This window comes from Chenopodium album, chromosome 24 (genome assembly GCF_948465745.1).
Source record: "Chenopodium album chromosome 24, dcCheAlbu1.1, whole genome shotgun sequence".
Lineage (NCBI taxonomy): Eukaryota > Viridiplantae > Streptophyta > Magnoliopsida > Caryophyllales > Amaranthaceae > Chenopodium > Chenopodium album.
Genome location: NC_137857.1, coordinates 35498008 through 35514853, shown reverse-complemented (window position 1 = coordinate 35514853; position 16846 = coordinate 35498008). Strand labels below are relative to the sequence as shown.

At 33.1% G+C, this 16846-nt stretch overlaps 1 protein-coding gene across 1 annotated transcript; it reads left to right on the top strand.

Moving 5' to 3' along the window:
• Nucleotides 1-6821: 6821 nt before the first annotated feature.
• On the top strand, nt 6822-12263 carry LOC145611567 (uncharacterized). The gene is made up of 7 exons (XM_081666907.1): nt 6822-7000; nt 8114-8337; nt 8433-8483; nt 8605-8656; nt 8796-8854; nt 11381-11426; nt 11684-12263. Exons 2-7 carry the CDS (start codon nt 8257-8259, stop codon nt 11803-11805), a joined length of 411 nt encoding a protein of 136 aa, XP_081523033.1. The 5' UTR covers nt 6822-7000; nt 8114-8256; the 3' UTR covers nt 11806-12263.
• The last annotated feature ends 4583 nt before the right edge of the window (nt 12264-16846 follow it).

Below are 16846 nucleotides of genomic sequence, written 5' to 3'. Positions count from 1 at the left end.
GAAAAAAATTATGTACCTTTATTCATCATGTATGACAATATGCGCCTTTTTTATATGTGGAGCCTTTAATTCTGAGTGTGTACAGTGTACTTAACATTTTAATTTTAATCCCTTTTTTGATTTGATTTTTTTTATTTTCATTTACTTGGACTTTCTTTATCTTAAAAAGTAAACTATGACTTCTTAAACAGTTAAACGTGTACATAGTATCATTATTTAGAAAGTTTTTGAGTGATTGATATCTCTCCATGTCATACACTTAACAAAATTAATTAGCTAGAATATTGTGGGAACCATTAAACTAATAAAAATTACTCGTCAGTGAATTGGGAACTATCCAACACTTATTAATTTTTGTACTTATTTATTATCGCTGCATGATGTATACAAAATTCAATTCTAAACATTCAAACACTAAGGCCCCGTTCTTTAGAGCTGCTCTGCTCTGCTTCAATCTGCTCTGTTCTGCCCTGCTCTGCTTAAAATTAATACTTAATATTGAATTATTATAATAATAATGTATATTTAATAATAATAATAATAATAATAATAATAATAATAAATAATTAATACTTAATGATAATAATAATTAATATTTAATAATAATAATAAATAAATAATATTTAATAATAATAATAAATATTTAATAATAATAATATATAATTAATATTTAATATAATAATAATATATAAATAATATTTAATAATAATAATAAATATTTAATAATAATATATAATTAATATTTAATAATAATAATATATAAATAATATTTAATAATAATAATAAATATTTAATAATAATAATATATAATTAATATTTAATAATAATAATAATATATAATTAATATTTAATAATAATAATATATAATATTTAATAATAATAATATTATTAAATATTAATATTTAATAATAATAATAATTAATATTTAATAATAATAATATTAATAATAATATAATTAATATTTAATAATAATAATATTAATAATAACATAATTAATATTTGATAATAATATTATTAATAATAATAATATAATTAATATTTAATAATATAAATATTATTAATTATAATTAATATTTAATAATAAAATTTAATGATTATAATAGTAGTAGTAGTAGTAGTAGCAGCAGTAGTAATAATAATAATTGTAGTAATAATAATAATAATAATAATAATAATAATAGTAATAATAATAATAATAATAGTAAAAATAATAATAATAATAATAGTAATAATAATATTAGTAATTATAATAATATTAGTAATAATAATAATATTAATATTAATGAAATCTGCTCTGCTCTGCTCGGCTCTGCTTTGCTCTGCTCTGCTCTGCTTCAATCTGCTCTGCTCTGCTGAAATCTGCTCTGCTCTGCTCTGCCCAGAAGCTCAAAAGAACAGGGCCTAAGTATGACTACAACTCCCAAGGTATTAACTATATATGAGTAACGTATAGTATTATGTTTGAAATTTGAGACATCATTAATTTAACCTCCTTTTTTTTCTAATATAAAATCGATACAATCAAACAATAAATAAAAATTCAAAAATCCCTAGTAATCCACACATTTTGATTTTATATGTTTGTTGAAGAAAACCTAAAGCATTAAAATTAAATCTCTATATTTGTGTATTTATATACATTTAAATAAGGTGATAGTTTAAAAGTACATAATGAAACAAATAAAACAGGATCATAACTTTCTCAAATCATTACAAATTATTTTCACCTTACACAAAAGTCACATACGAATATGAATTGAATATATTAAAACACTTTCATTAGGATAAATACAACAAAAAAAATTATAAAAAAAAATCCACTAAAACTCTAAATCACATGCATAAAAGAAGCAATGTACTGAGGTTGAAGAGTCAGTGTTGTCGTGTTTGGTTACAATTCAAGCCGCCAATCGGTTTAGGTAGGTTACGACTTTTTATTTAATGTGGACCGAGTTGACTAAGCTATATCCTAAGAATTTTGCTGACAAAATTATGCACTTTTCTTGTTTCCTATTGCTAAGTTTGGTTGTCTTGTTTTGTCCTTCATTCTTTGGACGGTACTAACCTGGATCAAAAGATACATAAAATTTAACTTTTGGCCGTTGAAGATAACAAAATTAAATTATAAAATTAAAATGCTAATACGAGTACATGTTTGGTTCTCATTGCTGAGAAACTCTTGAATTTTGGAATGTACTTGTATTAGACTGGAATATTTAAGTGTAATTGTGTCCTACGGTGTACAAAGTAGGGCTGAGCAAAACTACTCGAAAAATCAAAAGCCCGAAAACCCGTTTAGTTACCTGTCCGAAAATTAGGGTACCGGGTTCGGGTACCCGTTCTAATAATTTGTTACTGGGTATGATTTTGAGTATCATTTTAAAATTAACGGTTACCCATTCCGATCCTATAAGTAATTTTTTTTTCCTAATTAAATCTATTTTTCCAATATTTAAACACTTACTTTACTTCATAATCACTATATAATATCAATAGTTAGTAATATTATTAAGAAACACTCAAAAAAGAACTTGCAATTCATCATAGACAAGGTGGGAGATAAATTAGCCACCTGGAAATCCAATATATTGTCAAAAGCAGGAAGAGCAACCCTAATCCAAGCCACCCTTCAATCCATTCCCAGATACTACATGCAAGTTCTCTCATTTCCCTAATCCATTTGCAAAAAGTTGGATTCAATTTGCTCTAATTTCTTCGGGGGGGGGGGGGGGGGATCAAATTAAAAGAAAAAAATCACTTGGATCTCTTGGGATAATGTCTGTCACTCAAAAGATGAAGGAGGGTTAGGCTTCACTAAGCATGAGCATATCAATACTATTTCTCTAACCAAACAGTGCTGGAACCTTTACAACAAAAAGGGTTGGGCAGCCTTGTTACTTAGGGAAAAATATATTGATAATAAGAGATACCCAACACCGTTCAATAAAGGTTCACTTGTTTAGAAAGGTATTGGGAGGGGTTGGAACTTGTTTGAAAAAAGCTTAGTTTGTGATGTGGGCAATGGAGAGACATTAACATCTGGAGTGATAAGTGGCTCTTGCATCAGTCCTTAAGACAGATGCTTATAGGGCCTATACCCTTAACCTGCTTGACCTTAAGCCTTGCTGACTGTCACTCTCTGTCAAAATCAAATCTGGAGCTACTTATCTCTTTCCAAATTACTGATTCTATGTATGAGCAATTCATCTCTGTGACTCTTAACAGCAATTCTGATAATGCTTACTCTTGCTGGAGCTACAAGGGTAAGTTTCTGGCTTCTAAAGCTAGAACAGAGCTCACAACAAACACAACGAAAAGGCTGCCCTTGTTCACTTGGGGGAAATTATGGCATCTCCAAATTCATCCCAAAATAAAAATGTTTCTATGGCAGCTTGCTTGGGATAGAACACCAAACAACCTCAATCTACACAAGAGAATACCCAACCATCAACCTTTCTGCTCCTTCTGCCCCACCCATGAAGAATCAAACTCCCACCTTTTTCATTCTTGTATACGAGCTAAAGAAATATGGGACTTGATCCCCTCCTCTGCACCTTTACAGTCTGCAGCTCAGTGGCAAGATTGGCTTGATCAAAACCTCAACATCTCCACCCCTCACACAATGAAATTCCTTGGAGTTTCCTTTTCCTTTTTATCCTATGGCATATTTGGCTACGAAGAAATGCTTGGGTTTTTAACAAAAAAAACACATCCAACACACAAACAGTCCACCAGTGCATATGGGCTGCTTCTGAGTGCTATTTCTCAATTGCCAACTCGGAAAGTCTAAAGCCCTCCCCCCTTGCCTGGTATCCTCCCCCTTTTCCCTCCCTGAAAATCAATTGTGATGCCTCGTTCATTGAGTCAACTAAACAAGCGGGTATTGGTGCAATCTGCAGAAACCATTTGGGTGATTGGATTGAAGGTATCACTTGGAAAAGTTATTGTCCCAACAGCTATAATGCTGAGCTAAATGCCATATACCAGAGTTTAATTTGGGTTAAAGATAGAGGATGGGAAAGAGTGAACATTTGGTCAGATTCAAGAAGAGCAGTTGAGGAGATTAATAGTAACCAGACTCTTGGAAACTCATCTGTTTTGGTTACAAATTGCAGGGCCCTTGTAAGGGAGCTCCACCCTCTAGAATTTCACTTTGAAAGACGAGAAGCAAACTCAGTAGCTGATAGCTTGGCGAAGGATGCGAGGATCAACCTGGAGACAATGAACCAAACCTGTTTTTTGTATAATCCACCTCCAGCTTGTTGGGTAGCTTTTGACAGAGAGCGTAGCTCTGAACTTGTAAACCAAAACTTTAATTTAGCTGGTGATCGATGTCCCAGCTTTGAATGATGGTGTTGTAACAATTCCTAACTTAATTAATTAATTGATCCTCGTAGTATATTAAAAAAAAAGTAATATTATTAATAATTTGGTCAAGATCAAATGGTATTGTTGTTAATTAGTGTTAAAATATATCATAATAACTAATTTATTAAGTTTAATTATCACTATTGATACCTTATTGGGTACCCAATAATCAATCCGAAAATCCTGGTACCCGAACTTATCGATTCAATTTATGTATATCACTTTTAGTGATATTGGTTATTGGGTACCCGAACAGTTAGTACTAACGTTACGGTGTTCGGGTACCCATCCCATGCTCACCCCTACAACCAACTATTCTCCTATGTAAATGAATGAAATAGTTGTACTCCATAACAATTTTGGAAAGAATTTTATACTAAGATAGAGTACGTCTAGATTATAACTGTCATGTTTTGTTTAATTACGCAAATAGAAGCATTTTAGAAAGGCAAAAAAGCTAACGAATGTTTCGGGGGCGTTGGATAAGCTAGCTTAAAATAGAAATATTGAATTAAAATTAACATTAATTACACCGATTGACGCGTGATTTTGTCATACTTTCCCAAATTAATACCACTTTAGGTAATATATTAAATGCTTATCCAATGCCCCGGGGGCGTTCATTAGCAAGATCCTTTTAGAACTGTTCATATATGACAATTCAGTCAATTTAACTGGCATGTGGGGCTCACGTTTTACCTTTTATGGAGGGTAATTTAGTCAATTTAGGTGGTGATTTAAGGAGGGAAAGGTAAAAAGAGGGACCCACGTGGCGAAGATTCTAGCCAGAATTGTTAAAGTGGTAGTGCTAGTTAAACTTTTTACAACTTTGTGGTATGAAAAAATAATAATAATAAATAGTTGTCTAAAAACATGTGCTTTAATTAGTAGTTCTTGACAAAAACTCCATTACTAAATGAGCAAAAATCTTCGTAAGAAATTATAATAGTTGGTTATATAAATAATGTATTCATAGAAATAAATAAACTAGAATCCATGTGACAATGGTTTTTCTAATTACATTGAAAAGAATATAGAATCTGGTTACTCTCCTTAGAGGTGATGGTCAAGGTGACATTAATCTACTTTAGATCATTCGCAAAATCAAGCTGCTAGGGGCTTCTTTCAAACACTGCGACGTTCATAAGGTGGATAGAAGGCGGGTTCACCGAGCTCACCAAATAGCGGCTGAAGCAGCGCAATTTTCAATTTGATTTTCTATTGATATGTAATTTGTTTAAACCTTTGTCCAAATAAAAAATAAAAAAAAGAGTGTAGAAGATTACCTCTCATTATTAATAATTAAAAGATTCTAAATTGAAAAGATCATTATAATACAAAGGCGGTTCAGTTTTGTTCTAGTTTAGTTTTTACGGTTTGCATTCAGTTTGCTAACGAGTTCAATTCTTATACGGTTTAATATTATTCGGATCGGTTCTAATTTCGAGTTAACTAAAAACGGTTCGAGTCAATTTTCAATTTCAAATAATAAGTTTTTAGTTAGTTCGGTTCTCATTTCGGTTGGACAGTTTAAACAATTTCGGTTTGAAATTTGAGATTACTACTCACATACATAAATGCATAATATATTACTCAGGGCTGGTTACAAATTTATACTTTGTACATCACCGCACCATTGGCTTTGGATCCTAAACCGAAAAATTACGGTTGTATTTTTTCCAAACAACAGTCCAAAATGTGGTTTGGTGCGGTACGATTTAACCATATTAAAAAAAGTACATATAATTATTATTTTTAAAAAGAAAACTTTTATTTTATTTTGTAATTACTGATTTATAATTCAAATATTAAGCTTTTTTTTTTTTTAACCTTAATTAGCTAATAGTCAATGATTAGCTCATATATTTTAGTTGTTATATATATATATATATATATTTTAGTGAAAATATAATAGAAAATCCACAAAACGCATTAAAGTGGGGTTTGGTCTAATTATACCTTGATCATTTTTAAAAACTCCACCGCAGTTATTAACCACAAACAGCACCAGTGCAATTTGGTTCGGTCTAAACCGCACTATGGCCCTGTTTGGTAATTAGCTGGTAGTTGATTGATATAACTGATTTGACTAGCTGGTTATATTAGCTGATTTGACTAGTTGGTTATGATTAGCTGATTGTGTATAAATATTTGGTAAATAGCTGTAAATTGTTACTCCTGTTTTAGTGTATTTAAGAGACAAAAAACTAATTGTACAATAAGCTAATTTTAAAAAGCTCTTATAATGAGTTTTTTTTTTATTTTTTATTTTTATTTTTTTTATATGAAAATAAGCTATTTCCGCCCATGTTAGCTTTTTACCGAACATCTAATTAGATAAAAATAAGCTAAAAGCTCCTTAAAAAGCTCTTTACCAAACACATGTACAACATTCTCTTTAACTTCTAGCACTTGCCTTTTGTGTGAAATTTTATACGGTAAATTGGTTTCTCGTATTTGCCCCCCAAAATTTCCCACTCTCCTAAACCTCCCTCAATAAACTATTTGATAAACCCTAAGTTACTTCAATGTTGGATAGTTGAATCTAATTTGTTCTTTCGTTAAATTTGAAGCTTTTTTGCTGACAATTTGCTTGAATTCTTTAGAAAATTGTTCAATTCGCAATTCACAGGTAATCCTCAATTTTGTTTATTTTTCTTATTTTGAATTATTACGCTAGCACGCATTTTAGTTCAAATCTTTCAACTATATCTAATGATTTCACTGGCTGACGAATTCCTGGATATTTGAGTCGCAATTAACGAAATAAATTTGTTTTCTGTCATACTGAAATATCAATCATGGTCTAGATTTGACGAATTTTGTTGCATATCATGTGAATTTTCTTAAGCTGATTTGCTGCGATATTTTTGGAATAATACTCGTAATCTGCAAATTAAATTGCTTAATTATGACTTTAGCTTGCCAATTTAGAATTATGCTTCTGATTTCCGTAGTACTTTAATTAATTATGCTCCTTCTCTGCGATTTATTTAGACTGATAATGCTCCGAACATGTGAATTTATTTGTATATTTTCTCATCTTATTTATTTGCGTATCTTGCGAATTTTCTCGAGTTGATTTTCCATCAGTTTTTGTGATTTTATTAGAACTAGGGCAGCTAACGCGCGCGATGCGCGCGCATAGCTAGTCATATCTAGTTACTCTTTCGGCTTGGTCTTAAAATCACAAATTTAGTTATTGGCAAAATTAGTGACAAAAAAATATGTACACAACTATGTTTATGAGTATAAATATCCAAGACAACTAACATTAATGCATGAAAGCAAATAAGTACGTAATTAAATATTTCAGAGGGTATAATTGTCCAAGCACTATTCATTAAAAAACTTGTACATATTAATGAGGGTATATATGTAAATGCACATTTTAAAGGGTATAATTGGCATTACACTATTCATAAGAGTAAGTTTCTTCAGAGGGTATAATTGTCCAAGCACTATTCATTAAAAAACTTGTACATATTAATGAGGGTATATATGTAAATGCACATTTTAAAGGGTATAATTGGCATTACACTATTCATAAGAGTAAGTTTCTACTTTTTATAAGGTAGGGATTATGCTCATAACTTGTGAGATAATTTTCTTAATTGGTGATATATTTAGATTAATGCTCCTGATATTTGAATTAATTTGCTTATTATGCTCCTAATTTCTGAACATTGTGTGTATTAATAATTTGATCGTTTTCTAATTCAATTATGGTTCTGTATGATTGTAGTCTGCGTCTCAGATCTGGAGACAGAATTTCCTCCATCAACTCATCATTGGATCATATTATAGGTTAACTTTCTCTCTCATACCGCCGCCGTGCTCCTCCATTAAAACGCAACCACAACATAATCAGTCTATCAAAGCTTGAAGATGGCTAAGAATTCTTCAAATTCCAAAGCTGTAACTCCAATTTCATGTCCTCACTGTGCTGGTCCTCTCTCTAAACAAATGGTAAATTTCCCCAATATTCAAAACAAAATTTGATTCTTTCAAACTACAATTGAATTATTTGTTTTCTTATTACTTCAATTTTGTTGTTAATGCAGGAAACTAGTCGTTGGACAGTTGCGCCGCTTGTTAGAGACAGCTTTTCTATGGTATATATATTTCTATTTTGAGTTTCATTTTGAATGAATATGATTAGCATTCAGCTTAGCTTGTTTTTTTAATTTCATTGGAAAATTCAAAATTGTGCATAAATTTTTTGAATAATTGCAGATTGGTTCTGCTGTTGGTGGTACTACAAGTGCATTTTATGCATTCAATTTTGGTAAATACCTAATTTTACTATCTGCATTTCACTTAGCGAGGTGAATTCGAAATGTCATGAAATGTCTCTTAACCTTTTTGATTTTAAAAGCAGTATGTTTGTTGCAAGATGTTTAGTTTACGAGTGTTGTTTCGTGCAGTTATGCCGACTGTTCGTAAGTGGGTCAAAGGGCCGATGTGGTTTCATTTCCTTATCGGAGTAAGTTTACCTTATTTTTTTTTTTAAAATAAGAATTCTAGAATGATCACTAGATGCTGCATTATGTTTTATCTGGATGCTTTTCTAGTTATACCAAGATGACGTCTTTACTTGAATTTAAAAGATTTCAAGTTTAATTACTAGATGCTGCTTAATGTTATGTCTGGATGCTTTTCAAGTTTATACAAAAGAAAATGTATTTACTTGAATGTACAAGAATTCAAGAATGATCACTAGATGCTTCATATTTATTCCATTTGTTTGTCATGGAGGTTGTGTAAATTTTTGTCCGTTAAATTTGACATGATGATATGCTGGACCATGTGAAGGCAGACATCATACACTAGATTTCGATCTTAAAATTGGTAGCTTGAGAGTTAGTGTTTTAGAGATGCTGATAAATAAAGAATGGAGGTTAAATGATTTTGTTATGGCCAAATACTCGATAGTATTTAAGTACTGCCACCAATAGTGGCATAATAAATTTTTAGCCTCCTCAAGCTTAACCAAATGGAAGGGTTTTAAGCAAAAAACTCTCTCATAAGCTCTTTGCCTCACATCTAATTGCAATTGTAAACTTAGTAGAGCATTACCGCTAATTTTGATGGTTACCAGTGGTCTGAAATCTTCTAGTGTTAAGTTTTATGGCTCGCTCCATATGGAATAGATAAAATTCAAGTTGGAAGACAAAGTAGTGTTTTTGCTATATTCTGACTGCTGTTTTCATTTGCTGTTCCTATAATCTTTGATTGTAATTTGTAAACCCTAATCAGTACAACATCACACCTTAGATTCCAGCGAGAAATCACATTTTTAGAAGAGGGTGCAAATAGTATCTTGCATTGAATAGATGGCACAAAGCTGCAAACAGAACTAACATTCTTGAGCCTATTCCTAGTTGAAATATATTTTGTTGGGTAAGGTACTAAGGCGGCACAAGGTAAATTTGCATCTAGAAATGCTTGTTACTTGCACATTTGGCACCCAAAAAAGATTTGTGATTGGTCTTCACAACATCTGATAAATAGCTTTAGAAGGAAGAAAGTGCCCTGCATATTAAGCTTGGACCTACCGTCAACTATACTCACTGCATCCACATTTTAAGCAACTAATAGGTTTGACCAGGAACCTTTATCTCCCAGATATGCTGCCTCTGTACATAGCAGACATGATTGCGTTTACTTTTTTTTATCCAGAACTTATTTCTTCTTCTTTTTGAATTTTTCCCCCCCTAAAGTCTGTACTGTGTCTTTACCATGCAGATGTGGCATTGTGTAGTTTAGAGTCTTCTTGCATTGTTATTTAGATTTCTGTCATTTGATCCTATACTACATGGATAAGAACAGAGTGGGATATAGTGTAATAACTTGATCCCCATGCATAAGCTTTTCTTAGCTAGCCAATGCTGAGTAGACACTCCATGGATAAGAACAAAGTGGGATATAGTGTAATAAGGACCCAATTCACTAACTTCTTGCTTCTTGGCCCACTCTATAAGCTGTTTTTTTTAATTCTATTTATCATGTTTGACAATATCTTTCTATTTTCTAGGTATCTTGCAGGGGCCGACTTTTAGGCTAGAAAATTTAGAGTATAAGTTATATGAACAATAAACTTATTCATTATGAGATAGTACTCCTAATTAGAGTGAGACTATTGCTTTTTACTTTTCGTTGCCCGGAGAAGCCAGATGTGCCAAGTTCTTCTGGGAATCCTTGCATGTATATGGACTTAAAAATGTCTTTTTTTGGTATAGACTTAGAGCTTTTGGTATATAAGCTTTAGCCTCGGAATTGTAATGCCCCTACCTCTTTTTGTACCAAAGAGTTGCAAATTTTAATCTAAAGGGAAATTTGTGCGATAAATGTATAATTTATGTGCTCTATAGGTAACTTGTGTGTACAATCAAAAACATTATTGTGAGTTTGTGACTAGAATATGTCAACTGATTTAATATATTTGTATACTTGACCATCATTTGATTTTTTCGACTTGAATTCAAGCCAATGGTTTCCCACGACTCCCATGCTCCCTTGTGTGTACAATCAAGCCAATGGTCTCCATCAATTCCATTTTTTTATCTTTTGATTCTTCAGGAGATCAATACTCCACTCTAGAAATTGGTTACACAATGAGGCCACCGCATGAAAAGTATATGATGATTGGTCCCAGTGCATCTTCCCCCCCTCTCTTTTAAACCCAAACTTCCTAGATGTTTCTGGTTATGTTGAACATTATTCAACTGTTATTCCTTTAGTTCCAACCTTTACTAGTCGATCAACTAGTTCTTTTTTTAGCTGAGAAAACATTATCCATTAGAAGTTGGTCTATGTTATGTTTGTGATTGCATTATTCTGAATTTTGTTTAATGTTGACAATATAACTTGTCCATCCCAATAGCTCATTGATAGTGTTATTATTTCTGGTGTTTTTGAATTAATGCTTGCTTTGTAATTATGGTATTGGTTGTTTTCTGTTTATGTATTTATCCTCACGTTGTTAGTATTAATACTCTGACTTTATCAGGCACCACCAGTGATAGTTTTTTCTTCGGCCTGTGCTGGGCTGGCAGGTATGCTCTTTCCCTCTTTCTAGTAAACCTTCCACTTTAAGCTATCTATTTTCAAAATTGAGGCACTTAATACGGCCTACATAGTATAAGGAAATCATGCTGGAAGTCTTTCTTAGATTATTATCAATTAGTACAGTAATACATTTCAGGTGTGGTGCTGGGGGACAGGGTTACCTATTCTGAGCTACTGCACTCATCCTTGCCAAATTCCTGTTTGCAAGTCAAGCTTTTTGCATGATCAATTTTTTACTTTCCAGGTGGTGCAGTTCCAGCCTTGGCTCAGCTTGCGTCTTCATCATATCATGCTGCGATGTTATCTTCATCACATTCTTCTCAGGATGACAAGACTAACAAATCTAGGGGTTCCTCAACTTTGTAATATACAGCTGATTGTGGGAGATGGATGAAATTACTGCTTGTGCCAGTCACCTGTTCAGTGAATTCTGGATGTTACATCTTGCTTCGGGCTTATTTCTGAGGTGATGCTCATTTTATATTGAGTGTATCCTCTATTCCTCTCTTTGTGTTTTGGGCTTCTTTCAGTGTCCTCTATCGGTTTCCTTGCAGTAATCTTGAGCCACCTTTGTTACATCATGTATATCCATATTGGGGATTTCTGTTTTTGTAATTTGCTTGTCAAAACCTACCAGGGGAATTCTGATAGCTATATAATAGGATCCCAAACCTAATATCTGTGAGGATTCGATACATGTCATCACAGAGGGTATTATAAAATGCCCTTTTATTGACCTCTTTTGTTTTAGGGTTGATACCAAATAAAATCTTGTATATACATGTTTGGGTTTAATTTTCATAGGCATTTTACATTTTTACTCACTGAAATTAGCAATTAGCTCAGTCTCAGCACTTTCTTTTATTCTTCATAGTAACAGAAAGCTTGACTTCACAATAATTCACATTAGTATATTGGCTTATCTAACATTCACAAAGTACTTTTTTTTTTCCACATGGCTGAATAGCTGACAAGTTGGTCACCTGGTTGCTGGACATCAAATACACTTCATCATACATACTTATATTGGCTGTTCTGTTATCTGACACTTGTCTCTTTCACTAAGACATTTATTTTGTTGAAAAATGCTGATGTGGCATTGGTTATCTTATAGACACAGGAGCAAACTTAGGTTCAGACATGAACAAATTTAAAATTCCCTCATTTGTCATGACCATAGAAATGCATGAATTATACTTCCTTGCTCTTGCCTGAACAGTGTTGAAATAACTGCTGGCTTCTTTAGATGTAGTTAATGGCAAATGTTTCCTCCTAAGTTAAAATGGTGGAATGCTCCATGATGTTCAGATCTCCGATCTGTCTCCTACCTGTGTACCATTCCTTTATTTATATTTTTGTTTATTCTTGGCTCATGTAGTTGAACCCATCTTTGGTTTAAGGCTTCAATTGTAGCTGTGGTTTGTTATGTCCCTAATGTATATTCTCCAGCTGTTTATTGCATTACTTATATTTTAGCCTTACCATTTTTTCTAATGCTTTACCAAATGACTTGAGTTGTGAATATTATAAAGAGAAATGACATTCTGAGATTGTTGAAACTTGAAACTAAATGTGATTTGAACATTATGTTCAACTTCATCTTAGATTCTTGGTACTTGGGTTTGCAATTACACAATTCGATTGTTGAAACTTGAAACTAAATGTGATTTGAACATACATTATGTTGACCTTATCTTAAAGTCTTTGTACTTGGGTATGCAACCATACAATTCAAATTTGATAACATTTTGACAATTTTCTCCGCTCTAATTTTTTTTTAAAAATGTTCTAAATTTTTCTTGGTGTAGAAATACTTACTTAGCTTTGAAGCTGCTTGATGAAGACAGAGATCCTCCCTGCTAATTGAGAATGTATGTCAATCAAGCTTGGACTCCATTTACAGCCAATAGCAGTATCATTTGCATATTTTTAATATGAACAGTTAGCTAGTGCCATGCTGCCATCTTCATTTTATTCAAATCTTAACTTAGCATACAGTGGCATTTCTAATTTGCGGCTTTTGGCTTGAGCTTTAATCTAGATTATGTGTCTCTGAATATTAGCTCCTATTTCCAAATGGCCCTTACTTTCTTAGTCCGTCTAAGTCACACTTGTAGGTGTTTCTTCCCTTCTGAGCTCATTGTCGTGCAGTCTAATGGAGTAGTAGGGATTTGCCTGGTTCTATTTGTCTTGTATTGTAGATGTTTACCATTTTATGGTCTATTATGCTGGTGTTGGCATCGCCATTTCATATACAGAGTAACATACTGGGTTGTATGAAAGCGTTCAGGCTAGCTAGGAATCACTCATTGCTTCCATCTGAAACAATTTTCTGGCCACTACCGCTTTGCTTAGTGTCTTAGACTGTAGGTTTTGGGTTTTGCTGTAAAGAATCTGCAGAAATCCAGAATTAGTAGGGTGACCAAACTGCTACATGATCTGAAAAACTCTTAGATCAACGGCTGGCCATTTAAAGGTCGGTGAATTATTAACTTTACCATTGCCTTTTCATATACAGACATAACTCAGGTATGGGCTGTCACTTGGATATTCTTAATATAGCCAAATAGTAACTAAGGTTGGTATTCTCATTTCACCGTTTGTTAGAAAGGCCAACTGTTAGACCAATAGCCAAACTCATAAGATATCCCTATTATCCGACTTAACAGAATTCCCAGAATCTGTAAGTTTGGTTTAGTGAGAAATTATGACTGTTTTGACATTTATTTGCTACCCTATTTGTTCAGAACCATTGTAGTGTATAAGATTTTCAACATTGGGATATCTTTTCTGTCCCTTCCGAGTCTCTCTGGTTGGTCATGAAGGCTTACTATACCAGGTCCTGATGAAGTGATTGGTAAACTTTTGGTGGGTGGAGCCCGTGACTGAATAATTTAGTGTGCAAGTGCAAAATGCTACTAGTCAATACTGGATTATATTGGCAGGGTTTTCGACTGAGAAGTGTAGAAGTGTTTAGTTGTTTACTGGAGATTATGGTGGCAGTCTGGCAGAGTCATGATGATTGTGAGTTGTGATAGTAATGGGGGAAAACTCATGTTACGGAGGAGGATACCTGACAGGCTAAAGTCGTATCACCTAATCAAAAGTAATTACCTAAGTCCTCTAACTAAAGTAGATAGGGAAGTAGGGTCGAATCCACAGGGAAACTAGTCTTTCTATTCCTAATTAATTAATAGCAATCTAAATTATTAGTAACAATTTGTTGTGATTTAAAGATTATACTACGAAGAATATAAGTGGGGAAAATAAAATAAGAGGAATCAATGAATTAAAGACCTAGGGCATAGGTTCACCAATAAATAATATTTCAGGGTAAAACATAATAACCAATCATTAATGCATCAATTAACCAGATAATAAAGGGCTTTCGCTACGTATTACAATCACATAATTAATCTACCGGTATTAAATCTCATCTCTCGAATCTCGACTTAACCATTTATAGATTAACCTGCCTATTGAAACTAGACCTAAACATCAATTCTCATCTCTCGAATCTCGAATCAATATTGTCAAACTCATGCATAAAAGATCAGGCCTAATCTAGTCACAGAGCATTAAATCAATCAATAGGAAATTAATATAGCATTGATAATTAACAACAATAAATTACCCCTTTATATTATTTATGGATCCCCATAAACCCTAGAAAAAGAACTACTCACACATAATTAAATCTAAACTAATCAAAGCAACAAAATAAAACATGATAGAAGGAATAAAATAAATAACTGAGATTAAGAGAAAAGAAATCGTTACCAAAATAATCAGAATAAAGAGTTGAGTAAAGAACAAAGTATATAGTGTAGAGAGAGAAAATAAGCTTAAGTAGAGAGAGAAAATCTAAGAGAAAGAATTACAAAAGTAAAGAAAGAATAACGAAGTGTAAAAAAGAATGCTAAACTTGCTTAACAAAAACATATTTATAATAAGCAAGAATCCTAAACTAAAACAAACTAAACGATGCTTAAAAGATCTATCAGAGACACGCGCCCGACCGGGCGCCACACCGCCCGACCGGGCGCGCCTTTTTGATCGGGCAAAGGGCTGTTGCGATATAAGTCTTCTTTGCCCGATCGGGCGCGCCATCGGGCGGACCATCGGGCGGACCACCAGGCGGACCATCGGGCAGACCATCGGGCAGACCATTGGGCGGACACCCTTGGGCCGCTTGGACTCCTCGTTTAGGCTCGTAACTTGGCCCAAACCAAATATCCTCTTTGGGGCTTTAATCATTCGGTCCAAATGCCTCGTCTTCACACAAGTCGAGCCCTTATTCACCGGTTTGATTACTCTAACCGATCTTGGGCTACGAAAGATGGTCGTGCTCCTCCAATGCTCGTAGTTGCTCCATAAAATCCCGGGAAAGTACTCCAAAGGTGCAATTCCCTACAAAATTCAACCAAAACTACGAAAACACTAGAAAACACATATTAGTAATAAAAGTGGCTCTAAAGAGCCAAAAACACTACTAATAATGACCAAGGGACGGGGGTAAAATACTACATAAACTAGACATATCAAACTCTCCCAAGCCAAACCTTTGCTTGTCCCTAAGCAAAGAGCTCATCAATGAACATATAAAACATTCCTCACCCCAATAATCAAATCAAGCACAGACGATTCAAGGAAAATCTAATGAGCATGCTTCAATATCAATCAATCTCATTCATCCAATCACTCTTCCTCCCCAACAATTGTCAAATAGAGCAAACCACACGAGCATATAGAATTCAAGACTAGTGCTCACACACTCAACTCTCATTTATGTGGCGAGTAAAAGATGTACTCGATCGCTCTCCAACCACCCTTTTATGTGAACAATGCCCTCCCAAACTCACACACTCGTGTGTTTAAAAAGATAAGCACTCAACCTAATAGTCGACTCAGAATATGTCAATTCATAATTTGCATTGATAAACAACACTTTCACATCTACACAACTCTATGCACAAGGTCGGAAGGTCTTTAAAGCTTGTAATGTAAGGCTAGGATAAAGGGTAAGAAATATTTGGGAACATGTGAGAGAAAAGCCATGCTTAAAGGGAGCCAAATCCTAATAAAACCAATGATCAAAATAAATAATGATCAACATCTCCAACATAACTAACTCCAACAAGAATCCACCAAATACTACTCCAAACAACATAAACAATCCCAACACTTACAATTTCACTTATAAAAATATGACAATGTAGAACTTGAGTGAATAAACAAACTTTGAACTCATTCTTTTTTCAAACTTTATACTTTTTTTTTCTTTGAATTTTTCTTGGGCAACTTTCATATAGATAATTTGAACATATACCAATTTTTTTCTTTTGCTTTTTTTTCTTTTTATTCCACATTGGAAATTTCAACTTTGAAACACAAATTCTTATTTTTT